This window comes from Lolium rigidum, chromosome 2 (assembly GCF_022539505.1).
Source record: "Lolium rigidum isolate FL_2022 chromosome 2, APGP_CSIRO_Lrig_0.1, whole genome shotgun sequence".
Classification (NCBI taxonomy): domain Eukaryota; kingdom Viridiplantae; phylum Streptophyta; class Magnoliopsida; order Poales; family Poaceae; genus Lolium; species Lolium rigidum.
In genome coordinates this window covers 281,945,739-281,960,133 of record NC_061509.1, presented here as the reverse complement: position 1 = coordinate 281,960,133, position 14,395 = coordinate 281,945,739, and the positions used below count along the sequence as shown (strand labels likewise).

Below are 14,395 nucleotides of genomic sequence, written 5' to 3'. Positions count from 1 at the left end.
AAACACAGTAGTTCCGCCCCTGCCGTCGAGTCAATGACTTGGTCAATGCGCGGCAAAGGGAACGGATCTTTCGGACAATGCTTATTCACGCCGGAGTAATCGATGCACATTCTTAGTATTTCAGAATTCTTTTTGGGTACAAGGACGGGGTTTGCGACCCAATCGGTATGGATAACTTCTACTACAAAACCTGCCTCTAGTAACTTTGCTAATTCCATTCCTATGGCGCGGCGCTTCTTGTCTCCAAAGCGTCGCATAGCTTGCTTCACCGGTTTTGCACCCGGATTTATGTTTAGGTAGTGCTCGGCGAGTTCCCTTGGTACTCCGGACATGTCAGAAGGTTGCCATGCGAAGATATCCATGTTAGCTCTGAGGAACTCGACGAGCGCGCTTTCCTATTTGGGATCCATGTTGGCTCCGACTGAAACCTGCTTGGAGCTGTCACCTTCGACGAGGTCATGCTTCTTGGTTTCTATCGCGGCCTTGAACGAGGTCTTCTGTTCGGAGATCTGCTTCTTGGTGGTCTGCATCTCAGTCGGATCCACCGCGGCTCTGTAGCCTTGCAGCTCCTCTCCAGATATGACAGATTCTGCAAAGGCGGCTTCGCCCTCCTCGCAGTCCCTAGCTTTCTTGTAGTCTCCGGACACGGTGATCCAACCGTTAGGACCCGGAATCTTGAGCTTGTTGTAGATGTAGCATGCCCTGGCGTGGAACTTGTGGTAGGCGGGCCTGCCGAAGATCACGTGGTAGGAGCTTTTGAAGGGCACTACTTCAAACGTGATCATCTCTTCGCGGTAGTTGTTTACATCGCCGAAGGCCACGGGAAGTTTGATGCTGCCCAGAGAGTTTGCCTTCTTACCCGGAACCACACCGTGAAATTCAGTGGTGCTTGTGTTTGAGCTGTTCCTTGGTGAGGTTCATCTTCTCCGGGGTCTCCGAGTACATGATGTTCGGGCTAGCTCCTCCGTCCATAAGACACTTGGAAAAGTCATACCCGTCTATGCGGGGACTCACAACCGGAGCGTAGCACTCTTTGGGGATGACGGCCGGGTGATCCGACCTGTCAAAGGTACGAGGCTTTCTCCGACCACTTGACATATCGCGGCACAGCCGGAACCGTGGCGTTCAAGATCCGGAGCGCTGATTTTTCGCGCGGACGGTGGGGGTTCCGAGGAAGGTGTGGTAGGTTCCGACACTCTTCTTACCAAAGGGGTTGGACTTGTTGGCTGCGGTACCCTCCTTGGGTTCCGGCGAAGCGTCGTCCTCATCCATGGCTTCGGAGCTTGTCCTCCTCTTTGTCCTTGTTCTTGCCCTTGCCTCCTTTGCCGCGCGGCGGTGCTTCCGGGCTCGCTTGTATCCTCGCCTCCGGGTCGTTCTTTAGATCGTTGACCCATTTGCGGTTGCGATTGGTGTGTGTGGACTTCCCTGTAACCGGATCCAAGTGGGCCAGGCAGGGCATGTCCCTATACTCTTCGTAGGTTTGCGGGGCGCGGGATCCGCCAGCTGTGACCTCAGAGCCCTGCGGCTGACCCCTGCCAGCTCCGCCACCACGGCCGCGTCCTCTTCCGCCTCCCCGAACCTCCGCGTTGAAACGCCACGGCGACCAAGTCGGATCCGCCGCTCTTCTGGTCATCAGGATTTTTGCGTTTGTGGCCGCTGTTATTGCCGTTATCACGATTCTTCTTTTGTTGGTGTAAGGGGATTGTCTGTGGCCGCGATATCACCGCCTGCGTCGTCATCGGCGGCGAGTGTGGTCGGCGGCAATGGAGATCATCTCATCCAAAGTTAACTTATTTGCATTAGCTAAACAAGTGAGCTTGTGCCGCAGCGAGTCCTCCTCTTTGCGGTCCGCCGATGAAGGCGTACATGGCGATGGTGTGATCGACGTTTTCGCACTCGTTCCCGCACGCCAACCACCGTGTGAGGAAGTTTCTTGAGGATTCTCCCTTCTTCCGGATACGGGCTTGCAAGTCGCTTGCCGTGGCGGGTCTTTTGTAGGTGCCCCTAAAATGTTTCTCGAAAGGCTGTTTTCAGGTCAAACCAACAAAAGATGGTGTTCTTCTCGAGGTCGCTGAGCCAGATCCGGGCTGGCCCTACAAGATACAACTGGAGCATGCGGCGGGCGATATTAGGGGTTCCTCCGGCAAAGGTTACTGCATTGTAGTAGTCCTCAATCCAGGTATCCGGCCTTTCGGTGCCATCATAATGCTTCAAGTTTCCGGGTAGCTTGAGGGAGTTCCTTGGCTTTGGTTCCTCTCGAATCATCCTGCCAAAGCACTTTGGTCCGATGTAGTCGGTTCTGTATTCGTTGAGGCGTTCCCGTGCGTCGCGCGAGCCGTGTCGGGGGGATTTTGAGCGAGAGCGAGATCTCCGGCCGCCACCTCCGCCTCCACCTCCGCCGCCACCGCTAGGTGGTGGTGATGGAGATCTGCGAGGGGGCCGATCCGACCTCCTGCTTCCGCCTTCAGACTCTCCCCGGTCTTCCCGGTGCTGGCTCCTGTGGCTGCCTTCGTCGTGGCGCTGGCTGCCCTGGTCGTTCCTGCTCCGGCGAGGTTCCGGGTCGCGTCCTTGGCTTCTGCGAGGCTCAGGGTCGCGTTCTTGACTCCGACGAGGCTCCTGCTCGCGGTTTTGGTTCCGGCCTCTGAGTTGCTCCAGCGTACGCTCCCTGTTCCTGTCTCTAGGAGCCGGCATCGCGTCGCGAATGCTGATTCCGCCCGGCCCATTGGGCCCGGGAATTCCGGCGGGACTGCGACGTCGAGGGGTAGCGGAGGACGCGAAGCTTCGGGGTGGTGGTGATGGAACACGGTATTTGTCTCCGCGAGTGTACATTGGGCCCTTACCCCTCGCCGGGTCTCTCGGAGTTGAATCCGAAGGAACCGGGATCGGGTTTGGGTGCTCCCTTGCTTCTCTCCTGCGTTCGTGGAACCGGTGCGCGATTCATCATCACGGTGTTGATCTCCTGGGGCGTCCTTCGCGCGGTGGATACACAAATATCCGGGTTGGATGCCAACCCGCGCGAAGTATCCGCCTTGCTTTGTTGCTGCACCGCCGAAGCAACGAGCTTTCGGACGAAATCGATGTCAATCTCCTCATCCTTCTTTTTCGAGGAGTTCCGCGGCTTTCGTCATATTGTCCTTCGGGGTGGCAAGCGGTTGCTGCCCCGTTGGAGTTGCGAAGGTGATCCTGCGGGGAGTTATCATGTCACGCCGGAGCTTTTCGACCTCCTGATGAGCTTCAACGATCTTGTCCTCCCAATGCTTTCGGAGTTCCTTGACCTTTACCAATCCTTCGTCCACTTCCTTCTCACGCCTGGATGTAACCCGACACAAAAATTTCTGCGTCTTTCCGTTCCTCCGGTATGGCGGCTGCAGGTGTTCTTGATCTTTTTGGTCGTGGCCGGTAGCTCCAGATCTTTTAGCTTCTAAAGCTTCAACGTCGTCGGGAGTGATGGGTGTGTTAAGAACATCCGAGGGATAAGCCGCATCCATGGCTGCTTGTGCGATCATGTCTTCAGTTGACAGGTGGTCCTCCGGGGTAGGGTCCCTGCGGGGTCGCTCCCGCGACATCGGGGATCCCCTACGAGACGGCTGGGGGTCGGATTGGGTGTCTTCTGTTTCTGATCCATGTTCTCCCAACGCCGCAATGGTCGCCAGGACTCGCTTTGGTCGGGCGGAATCAACTTCGAGGCTGGGCACCGTATCCATATTCCTTCACCTTACGATCGAACTCTTCGGTGTCCATGGATTGGGTATCTCCGGAAATTGGGCTTAAGTTCCCCGAATCGACTCTTCCACCGGAGATCCGCTTTCTCCGACGACCTCTTGCTGATCCGGAGCGGCGTTTTCCGGCGCCTCAACCTGCACGGGACCAGCTCCGTCCTCTTGGGGGCGGCTCTGCGGTATGGGCTATGAAGTGTACGAAGTGACACCTTTGCTTCTCTAGCACCTGGGAGACCCAGGCGGATCTGCATTGGTCTTCCACCGTTATTTCCTGCTCAGGGGCGGATTGGGTGGGTTTGAAATTTTTCAGATCTAAGGCGGAATCTTCCTTAGGAGGCTCCTGCGTCTCAGATCGGAACTTCGCGACTGCGTCCTGCTCAGCGGCGGTCGCGTCAGCGTTACTTACCAGTGGGTTTCCGTCGGAATCGACGGTTTCCCCGATGAAGATGTGGATGCCGCCGATTGGGACGATGGAGAGCTTGACGGGGTTTGACCTAGCCGGAATCCAAAATTCGTCCGGGGGACGATCGGAAAATTCCCGGCGTAGAGTACACGCCCCACGGCGATCGAGTCGTCGTAGCTTCCCATGGCGGAGCCCTCCCGGTTCCGGCCTCCGGACGCCTCGGGCCCCACGGTGGGCGCCAGCGCTCGTTGCCTAATCGACAATACCTCGGAGGGGATCCTCACGAGGGGAGAAGAAGTAGGGGCCATAGGGCGGAGTGCACACGGGACGGTGGTACGCGAGTTACCCGGCTTCGGAACACCCGCACGATGACGGGGCCTACTCGCTGCTTGTCCGGAATTATCCGGGCGCTTGCGCGTTGTTACAATGGTTGTGGTTGTGCCTCTAGGGCTCCCGGGATCCGGCTTATAAAGGCGCCCGGATCTAGGGTTTACATGGAGAGTCCTAGCCGGAATACAAGTTGCCTAACTACGGTACAATATCTTGCCGTGTACGTCAAGGATCCGCCTTCCTTATGGCCGCACCTGGATCCGGATACTTTATGGGCTTCCACGGATCCGGCCTCCTTCGTAGGTCGGTTAGGATCCGGCTCCAAGTTCCTGGACTGGACTTCATCCTTCTTGATCAACAGCAACTGGGCCGCCCGATGGGCCCCATGCCACCATCACCGTCTGTGGGCCACCCGGGCTTGCCGGATCTAAGCCACGTCGTTGATATACCCATAAAGTATACCCACAACACTAGATTTTATAGAAAATTTAACATACAATCATATATCATTTAAAATATATTTTTTGACTTTTGGTTCATATGAATCATAAAGCGGGCATGATATAGCTATAGCAATCCTACAATTTTTTTCATACATTTTTCCTATCCTACGAATCAAACATGCGAAAACATTCCAAAAATATTTGTCTAGGAAAAGCGCCTCCCGTCCCAAACTCCATGCTCTCCTGGTCGAGGCGCATCCCCAAGCCGTTCTTCATGGCTACTTCATTTTGCTAGTGAAAGTGTGCAAACTATTCTTTTCGAGAAAAGGAGTGTACAGCCGTTTCATTATGCAATTTACCCTAAGGCCTTGTTTACTTATAGTGTATTTGTGGGGACTGGAGGGGATTATTGGAATCCCGGAAAATTCCCACTTGTCTGTTTACCTCTTTGGGTTTGATAATCCAGATATCCCCCCCCGTCCTCACATTTTTCCTAGATTAGAAACTCTCCATCATACTAGTGTATTTGTTAGGAAGAATATTTGTGGAGAAGTGAGGGAATTGGGTGAACATCAAATCCCCTCCCATCCTCATACGGCATACCTATTAGGGGGAAGAATACGAGAGAAGTAAATAAGGATATGCGAGCTTTTTGGATATTCTCGTACTTCGACACTTATTTCGGAATGCAGGAAGTATAATGGAGGCCGGATGCGAGTGGAAAGTATGGGACATTTTCAACATATTAATCTAGCTTCTTTTCAGCCCCGTCGATGGGCACGATCGAAGTGATCGACCGATCGAGGCCCCCAAATTCCAGGGGCCCCCAAATTTCTGAAGCCCAATACTTTTTTATGCTATTTATTTTTTAGTCGCCCAGCCCAGGCCCAGCAGTCCGATCATTTATACGTACAGAAAAGTAGCGATCACTTCCTGTTCCCGATACCGATTGTCGATCGATATTCCAGATCGTTTCATCGCTCGTTGCCTCTTCTGCTCCTGTTCCGCATCGCGCCGGCCGGCGGCCTGCAGTTCCTCCTTGCCGGCGACCCGGCGTTCAGGCGTCCTGATCTCTGCTTCTTTGAATCTTTGGCTCTTTCCAGGCAGGTCCTCCCGCACACGTAGTCCCATAAGCAGCTTTCCCTAAGGTAAGATGGCTATCTCTAACTCAAATACTCAATCTGCCTTGTTAAGTAATAAGTAGACAAGTACGGAGTAGTCATTAATCAATAACTAGTCACGTTACCTGATGTTGTTAACTTTTTTAATTTGGTAAATAGGACAAATCATGAGAAGAACTAAGTGTCAATTCGGTGCAGAAAAGAAGAGGAAAAACAGAGATTAGATGCAGCAACTCATTTTCAAAAGGGTGCTTTGGATAGATTTATCGTGAAAAAATCTATGGGTCCTTTGGATATTGATGGAGTAGAATTGTGGAGGGAGTTAATTTTGATCCAGGAATTACTTGAGAAATCTATGGGTCTTCTTGATTTTCTTAAGTTTTTGGAGAAGCGCTGCTTTTATCCTTTTGCTAATATCGCATACAAAATTTTGTTAACCATTCTGTTACTGTTGCATCTGCGAAAAGGAACTTCTTTAAACTCAAGTTGCTGAAATTCTACATGCGTTCTACTATGACACAAGAAAGGCTTAGTGGATTGGCAACAATAGCACTCGAGAATGATATCTTGGAGAAAATTAATTATAAAGATATGATTGAAGATTGATGATGCTTTTCGGTAGAACATGAGGTTTGTTTAGTACTTTAATGCTATATTTACTTGATATATTTTTAAGCATTGTACCGAATAGCGCATATTAAACTTATATAATCAAGTAAACATATGATTTGATTCTATTAATTATTGAGTTTGGATAAAAAATTGGCCCCATTTTATAAGTCGCTCTGGGACCCCAAAATCCTGGAGACGGGGCTGCTTCTTTTGATAGGTTCAAAAACCTTCTCACTTGGTTCAGTGGGAAAGATGGAAACAGATGCAAAGTAGCCACAGGTCCACAAGGATCTCAGCCCAACCAGATGCAAAGCTGCTACCTCTAACTACATTTCCATCTGAACCAAGAACTAGAACTGCAGCCACTGCCTCTAATTACACTTTCCAAACCAAATGTTGTCGCTCACCAAGCAGTACACATCTAGGTAGCACAAAATGTTCGCACCAAGAACGAAACAACACGCTTGTAGTTCTGCATAGCATTTGCAGCAAAATACAAGAATTTCGAACACTACATTTCCAAGCATGATTCCCTTATTTATCTACTTCACCGGGGATGTCCGCCGTCTAAAAGCACATCAGCCTGATTTCTTGCGCCTGATCTCGATGCCCTGCACGATGAGGCCACTCTTCCAGTTCCCGCCTTTCGTCTCCATCAGGCTGAAGGACACCTCGCCGTCTTCACCCCCCTCGTTGAAGAACTCGCCCAGCTCCAGCTCCATCCAGCCGTCGGCTCTTTTCTGAGGGCGCCCTACGTTCTCGCCATGACGAACTGCACGGCGGTTTCTTCTCCTGGTTCTTTGTGGCGGATGTGGCCTCACTGGCCAATAGTGCCCAGGCACCGCACCAGCCTCACCCTCATCCTCATCATTGTGTTCGAGACAAACCTTGCGGGTTAAGTTAGTTGCCCCGACGCTGATGGATGCCTCCTGGACAGGGTAATCCAGCCCGAGGGAATTTTCGTTCACCTTGAACACTATGTAAGCGGCGTAGACAGTGTCCCGCGTCAGCATCTTGCAAGGTATCTTTCCGCTGATGTCGAACCAGCAAACGTGCAAGAGTTGAGCACATTCAGAGAACCTGTTGCAAACATAGGGTTCGAATTCGTAACCAAAATACTCCAAAAACTATACAGTGAACAGTATTCTGTAGTTTCACATTCTTTATAAAGTGCCACTTGTGGCGGGTGCCTACAGTTCATAAAACAGAGTTGTAAAGCGAATGCACTTTTCTCTTGTAAGTAATAAGGAAAATAAAAGTAGCACTTGGTTCTGCATATGTGTGAAGCAACAGGGACTCAGCATGTGCACTGGGTATTCCGATTTCCAAATTGACTTAAACTTAACTTTTTCAGTATCAGCAGAACTGATTGCAAGCATGTCGTTATCATAAGATTTGGCTAGTCAGAAACATGCCAAAGCTCCTGTTATGGGGTTTGGTTTCATCAACCAACCCAGCACTTAGCAGCTAGCACTTGCAAGTTGCGACTATTAGTTCAATTGCGATGTTACAAGCGACCACAGCGCCATAGCACACAATCAAACAAATTGCAACAGCGATCAGGCCGCAATAAGATCAGAACGCAGCAGCATTCAGCTACACAAGCTATACTACATTACTATATAATTGGTACAATCTGCATCAACACAAGCTAGATAGGAGTGGTATAATTCAGAGAATCTGCATCGGAATAGCAGCTACTAGAGTGAGCGAACGAACCTAGAGTCAGGGAGAGGTACCCAGCTCCAGTACTGCGGCGTGTCGCCCCATATGATGGAGAGGTTCCTCGCGGACAGCATGTAGCACTTGGCCCCGGTCTCCCTGTCCAGCCACATACTCTGCGCACACAACCACCGATCGATTCCAACGCATTAGCGAGGGACCAAACGTACATGGAGTAGTACGGGTTGGGGGATCCACCGGATATCACGTACCACGAGTTTGTCCGGGAGGAGGAGAGGGTTGTCATGGTCGGAGAGGCGGAGGAAGAGGTCCTTCTTGCGCGGCAGCGCGTCGGGCAGCTCCCCGTCGGCGAGCGGCGGGAGGTCGCGCGGCAGGAAGCAGGTCCAGACGGCGTCGGAGTCCGCCGCGTCGCGGAAGGCCGGGCAGACCGCGGCGGCGCGGCAGGCGTCGCGCGGGGAGGTGCGGGCCAGCGCCGCCGAGAGGAGCTCCTCCGGCAGGCGCGCGATCTCGCAGGCCTCTGCGTCCATCGGTAGCTTGGATTCGATTCGATTCGATTTGGAGGAGAGTGTGAGATCGGTAGGAACGAGGAATTGGTTCGAACTTCGAATGGATCCTCCCACGTTCGTTTTATATTCGGGGTGGACAGCGCGACGCAGAGGCTTAGCGACGAAGCACCTCGAAGCGATTTCATCCGAGATTTAATTTGTGACGAAGCAACAGATGGCACGCTGACACAGGGTGCTGGAGGATCGATCACACGTCCGCCACGCTGCATTTGAAGATTTTATTAGGCCAGCTCTAGGCATCAGCTGGGTGTAATTAAAAAGCTATCCATCAGCCACCATCTAAACCGTCAGATCAACTTAATCGAGCGAATTTCGCTCGTTCGATCGTGGTATAAAAACGGTTCGTATGTAACATTTTTTTGTATAGTATGTACAACATTTTTTGTTTACTTGTGAAATAATGGTACAATTCTTTTGCTAATGGTACAAAAAATTTTTCCAAATGTATCATTTTTCTCCGCGTATGTAACATTTTCAAAAATGTTACATTGTTTTACAATATTTTTTAGCTGTATATCGAACATTTTTGCCTAAATTCGTCAACATTATAGAAACATGTATGTAGCATTGGTGCAATAGTATGTACCAAAATCATTGTACCACTTTGTCCATACTAACACATCAAAAACTATGTACACATGTAACAAATCGCAACATCGTGTATAACATTGAAAAAATGTCTAAAAGTTGGTCTTTCCCAACGACCGTGAAGTCATTGCCATGGCCTACTGAAAACTCGTCGGTCACCATTTCGCCATGTTGGAAGTCCATTGCTGCCACAACGGGTGAACTGGCACCTGTCAGGTCCCAACCACCACCCAGATTGGGGCCGGAGCGCGCGTCGATGGGAGCATACGGCCGACGAGCGTGGCGGCAAGAGCACGCGGCGGTTGCCGTCTACCAGGGGCGCGAGGGTGCGGCGGGGTGTCGGCCAACTCGCGGCGTTGGGAGCGCGCGGCCGCAAATCGGGTATGAGGGGAAGGTCCTCCCGGTGGCGGCGCTTGGAGGAGGGAAAACCTGAACCCAACGGAGGCGCAGAAACAGGAGGGCCACGACCTTCCGACGGCAGCGTGGGGAGAAGGAGGGGCGTGGTCTCCCCATGGTGGTGCGGGGCAGCAAGGACGTGGAAGAAGGTGGGAATGGGCAGCGCAGGGAGAAGGAGAGGCGCACATCGAGATAAAAGAAAGTTGTGGTGGGGGTCGATCATGGAGAGAAAAAGGTGGGGTGAGCACGCGAGCGATCGACAGAGCGGCTGTAGCCAGCTTTCAATAGGACTATTCCATTTTATTACCTACTAGTTAAATGGTAGTGTGTTGCTAAGATTATTTAAAAATATATTCTCATCTCATATGTAAACATACTATATGTGAAAATTTAGCATTCCAAACATTAAAATTGCAAAGAAAATATTGCAACCCCATTTTGCGATGGTGGTGTAGGTTCGGTATTAGTTTTGTCGGGCTCCATTTCATGATGGGTCTACTCTTCATCCCACTTTCTTTCACCTTCACTATTCTTCATTTCTATTTGTTGTGTCTTTGTGTCATTTCTAACTTCTAACATGCATACATTCCAAAAAAAAAAAATACACATTTCGACTATGCACGATAAGCAACCCAAAGAGTTGGTGCTCCACTTCCCGCCCTTTTCTCGAACCTAGGAAAAATCTACTAAGAAAAGTCGCATGGAGACAAGGGGTGTGCGGCAGCATATTTTGGTACTTCTCTCTATAGGAGCGATGACATGCATCCATATAGGAATTTTACATATAATGGTAACAACATCAAATTAATTGCTAAATTTAAAATTTTGAAAATAATTTATCTTCTAAATCGTTGATTCAACTAGTGATCCGTTTTCACTGACGAGTTTGTCTCAACGAGAGCTTCAAAACTAGATTATATGTTGTTAGTCAACGGAGATGACACCACCGTTGTACCTTCCTTGCATGTATGAGCCATCGATGTGGTTTTTCCATCACAATATAAGCACGGAACCGAGCCTGCACAATGGCATCGTTTCCCCTATGACAGCATGGTGATCAGAGCATTCTCTTCCTGACATCCATCGATTAACAAACCCAGACCAAAAAACTAGGACAGACTTAAGGTTTTCATAAGACATGGCGAATGTATTTCATTCTAAGATTGACGATGCGGCCAATGTTTGCGAGTGCCTATAAAAGGTCATTTGATTGTTTTTTTAAGACATTTTAAAATTACAATTAGAAGCATTGCTCAATAATGGCACGACTTGCAATCTAAGACAAAATTTTAAGTACCTCAAAAAATCATTTCTCAAAAAAAATTTGACTGATTTTTCCTGCCCTAATTGATAGGGCACTTTTGCTATGTCCTTCGAAGATTTTTGGAGGTAGTTTTAGTTTTCTTAAAGGCACTTTGTTATGAATCTAGCTAATAATAATTGATCAACCGGTGGTGTAGCGTTGTCTCGAGCTTGGTTGACCGTCCCAAGGTTGATCGCACTTGGTTTTTTTTTAGAACCCGTAGGAGAGCTGCGCGTCATTGTATTAAGGTTGAAAGGAACAACTTTGGTCCAGTTTATGAGGTAAACCGGACCCAAAACCCTTACACATGAAGCCATTCGGCGAGCAACACACACCCGAAAACACTCGACAAACACACAGGCCTTGCCCAACCACCGGCCAAGAAGGCACCAGGTTGGGACACACGGACTCAAGACCGCGTCACAACTGAAGCAAAATAGCCTGAAGAAAACCCTAGCTCAAGGGTGACACACGTCGACGTACCGCCCACCCAAATTGCCTAGAAGAAGTCGGCAGGTGGCCAGCAGGACATGGCCGGAACTGAGGATAGCATCGTCCAAGCAATGTTGATGCCAGTGTACATTGCACCCAAGAAGCCCATGCTCCGAGCATCAACCGACCTTGACTCCAAGTGTCGACATAGGACTCCACGTGCAACCCGAACAGCGCCTTCAAGAAGGAAACGACGCTACAACGGCGACGCTGCCTGAACCAGGAAGGTGGATCTAGGGTTTCCCCCGTTGCTCATGAGGAGGAATGGGGAAGGGCCTGAACGACGCCTTCAAGAAGGTGACGGTGCCCGCCGTCGTCCTGCCCAAGCACTGGGATTTCTCCCAACCCTTCCAGCAGCCCCACAGTCCACAAAAACAATAAGGAGCCAAACACACGGCCGTCACCCACGAGAAGCCAGGCTCGTCGACGGCGAGGGAGGCGGCGACCGCCTCGAACTTCATCCCGGCCAAACCTAGGACGCTGCCGGCCCTTCTTCAACAGAGCCGCGCTGGAAAGTATGCAACAGACATCGGAGAACCATCACACGTCGGCGCCGCGCGCAAGAGCAGAGAAGCCCTGGCCAGGCCAAAGTGAGCCCCACCCTGCCCGCGTGGCCTACGTCGCAGGCAGCCACTCACGCCCCTGCATCTTCCGCACCGCCACATCAGCTCCTCTCCATCTCTCCAACCCCCAGCGAGAAACCTAGATCGGGCTCGGGTTGGGCCAGATCGGACCCTGTAGCCGCCGCCGCGAGAGCAGCCGCGCTGCTGCGCCAGGGGCCTCGCCACCACGACGCGCGCGCCAAGCCCCACCTTGCATAGCCCGCGAGACGCACATCCCCGCGCCAAGACGAGCAGCTGGGGTGCACTGCGTACGTAGGCCACGCCCTCCGTCTTCGCCGGCCAGGCGGCGGCCAGGGGAGGAACGGTGGAGGAGGCTTTTTGCTAGGGTTTGAGTCGCCTCCGGAGTCGCTCGCGCGAGCGACTCCGGAGGCACGGGCACGGTTGTTCTTTGCCCACTTGGTTTCTTCAAGAGGTAGAGGTAGCATGAAGGAAAACTAAACAAATTGGCATAGATAAAATCAGAAGGGTGTTGTGCAAAGTTAAAACAGTTGGATCAATCGGTTCTTGTATTATACACACATAGGAACGCTTTAAACACTGATGACAATTTTTTTTTTTTTTGCATAGACGGCAGACGAAGGCTGTAGCTAGGAGATATGAGCTGATTGGTCTGGTGCTGTTCCTATGTTGCTGAGGGAGCAGTCGTGGTTCATGAGCTGGATGTGCCGCTCCCTGCACTCGTGGCTGCAGAATGCCACCTCGCCCCTGCCGGAATCAATAAGATTCATGCAGTGAAAACTAATCAGCAACTAGCAAGACACCGAAAAATAGTTCAATCTGTTGGCGTGGAAAACGAAAGCAGCACATCGGACCGATCGGATTCTAAGAGAACTCGACAGGAACATAGATACTAGATAGGTACTGAAGAGAGAAATATCGACGCGGGATCGAACAGCGATGGTGTATACCTGTATATGTAGGTGTCCATGCCGGGGCCGAGGCCTTTGCCGCAGAAGGCGCAGGACGTCAGGAACGCCGCCGCCTTCACTCCCGACGTAGTCGCGTGTGCCTTGTCGCCGGGGCTTTCCTGGCGCGCCTGCTTCGCCGCCGACGGCAGCGGCTCCTCGCTGGTCATCTGCCGTTTCCCAAGCATCTCTGTCAATCTCTGATCGGATTTTTTTGTACAAAGAGGGAAGAGAGAGAGATGGAGGGAGATGGGTTTTGGCCTTTGGGGGAGTCCGGTTTTGGGAGGATCATATACTGTATAAAAGGACGCTGTTGATCTGAGTATATATGGTATGGCATGTAACTAGCGGAGCCAAATCAGCGGATTTGATGCATGCGTCCGTTATCTCTGCTGCTCCCGAGTCCCGACCCGCCATCTCATGTACGACGCGCTCCATCGTACGTGGCGTTCAAGAGCTATCCAAGGAGCTTTTCGTGACGCGCGTTGTGTTGGTGCCAGAAAAAAAATCAAGCTGCTACTTGATGTATGCAGCTAGCCCTCTCTAGCGACACGCTCTGCATGTACGGGAGGACCAGGTTACATATCCGGTTTTGATTTAGAACTGAAAGAAAGAAGCAGTAGCCCTGAATGATTTTTTTTGACTTGTAATGCTAACATTTCATTAAAATTGGACGGCAAAATCGCCGTACAGAGCCCTGCTTACAACATCAGGGACGTGCTCATACCACACCTGGTGGTCATTTTGCACTCCAGCCATGCCTAACGCAGCCTTTAAATGTGCTGGTTTGTTCATTGTACGAGGCACATAACTTACAACATAATCAATGAGGAAATTGTCTAAAATGAATTTGGTTTCAGCTATAAGGGCTCCCAGCCTTGACAGATCATACGAACAGGATACCAAACCATGCTTGAGAGTGAGACAGTCAGTAGCAAATATTGCCCTCCCGATTTCCAAGTTGCTGGCCATTCTCGCTCCCAGTAGCAAGCCCACGGCTTCAACATGGAGAGGGTCAAACGCATGAGGGACAGCTCCAGCCGCAGCAAACACCAAATCACCATTGCAATCTCTACCAACTACACCCCAACCTCCATTGCCATTCTCTGCATGAAAAGCCCCATCAGAGTTGATTAGGATCCAGTCCGTGGGAGGAGCCTCCCAGGTCGCGATGCCTTTAGAAATAGTCGCTGGTTTCTTGCCTATAAGTA

The 14,395-nt window shown here is 51.0% G+C and overlaps 1 protein-coding gene across 1 annotated transcript; it reads right to left on the bottom strand.

Moving 5' to 3' along the window:
- Positions 1–7,142: 7,142 nt before the first annotated feature.
- LOC124691047 (F-box protein PP2-B11-like) lies at positions 7,143–8,838 on the bottom strand. The gene is made up of 3 exons (XM_047224335.1): positions 8,563–8,838; positions 8,348–8,466; positions 7,143–7,708 (listed from the first exon to the last, which is right to left on the bottom strand). Exons 1-3 carry the CDS (start codon positions 8,836–8,838, stop codon positions 7,207–7,209), a joined length of 897 nt encoding a protein of 298 aa, XP_047080291.1. The 3' UTR covers positions 7,143–7,206.
- Positions 8,839–14,395: the final 5,557 nt, after the last annotated feature.

Bases quoted from the DNA above. Each gene is read 5' to 3' on its own strand.
- LOC124691047 (XM_047224335.1), bottom strand. From the start codon at position 8,838: ATGGACGCAGAGGCCTGCGAGATCGCGCGCCTGCCGGAGGAGCTCCTC. The intron at 8,467-8,562 runs GTACGTGATATC...TTGTGTGCGCAG, and splicing joins TCCTCCCGGACAAACTCGTG to AGTATGTGGCTGGACAGGGA. The intron at 7,709-8,347 runs GTTCGTTCGCTC...TGTTTGCAACAG, and splicing joins GTACCTCTCCCTGACTCTAG to GTTCTCTGAATGTGCTCAAC.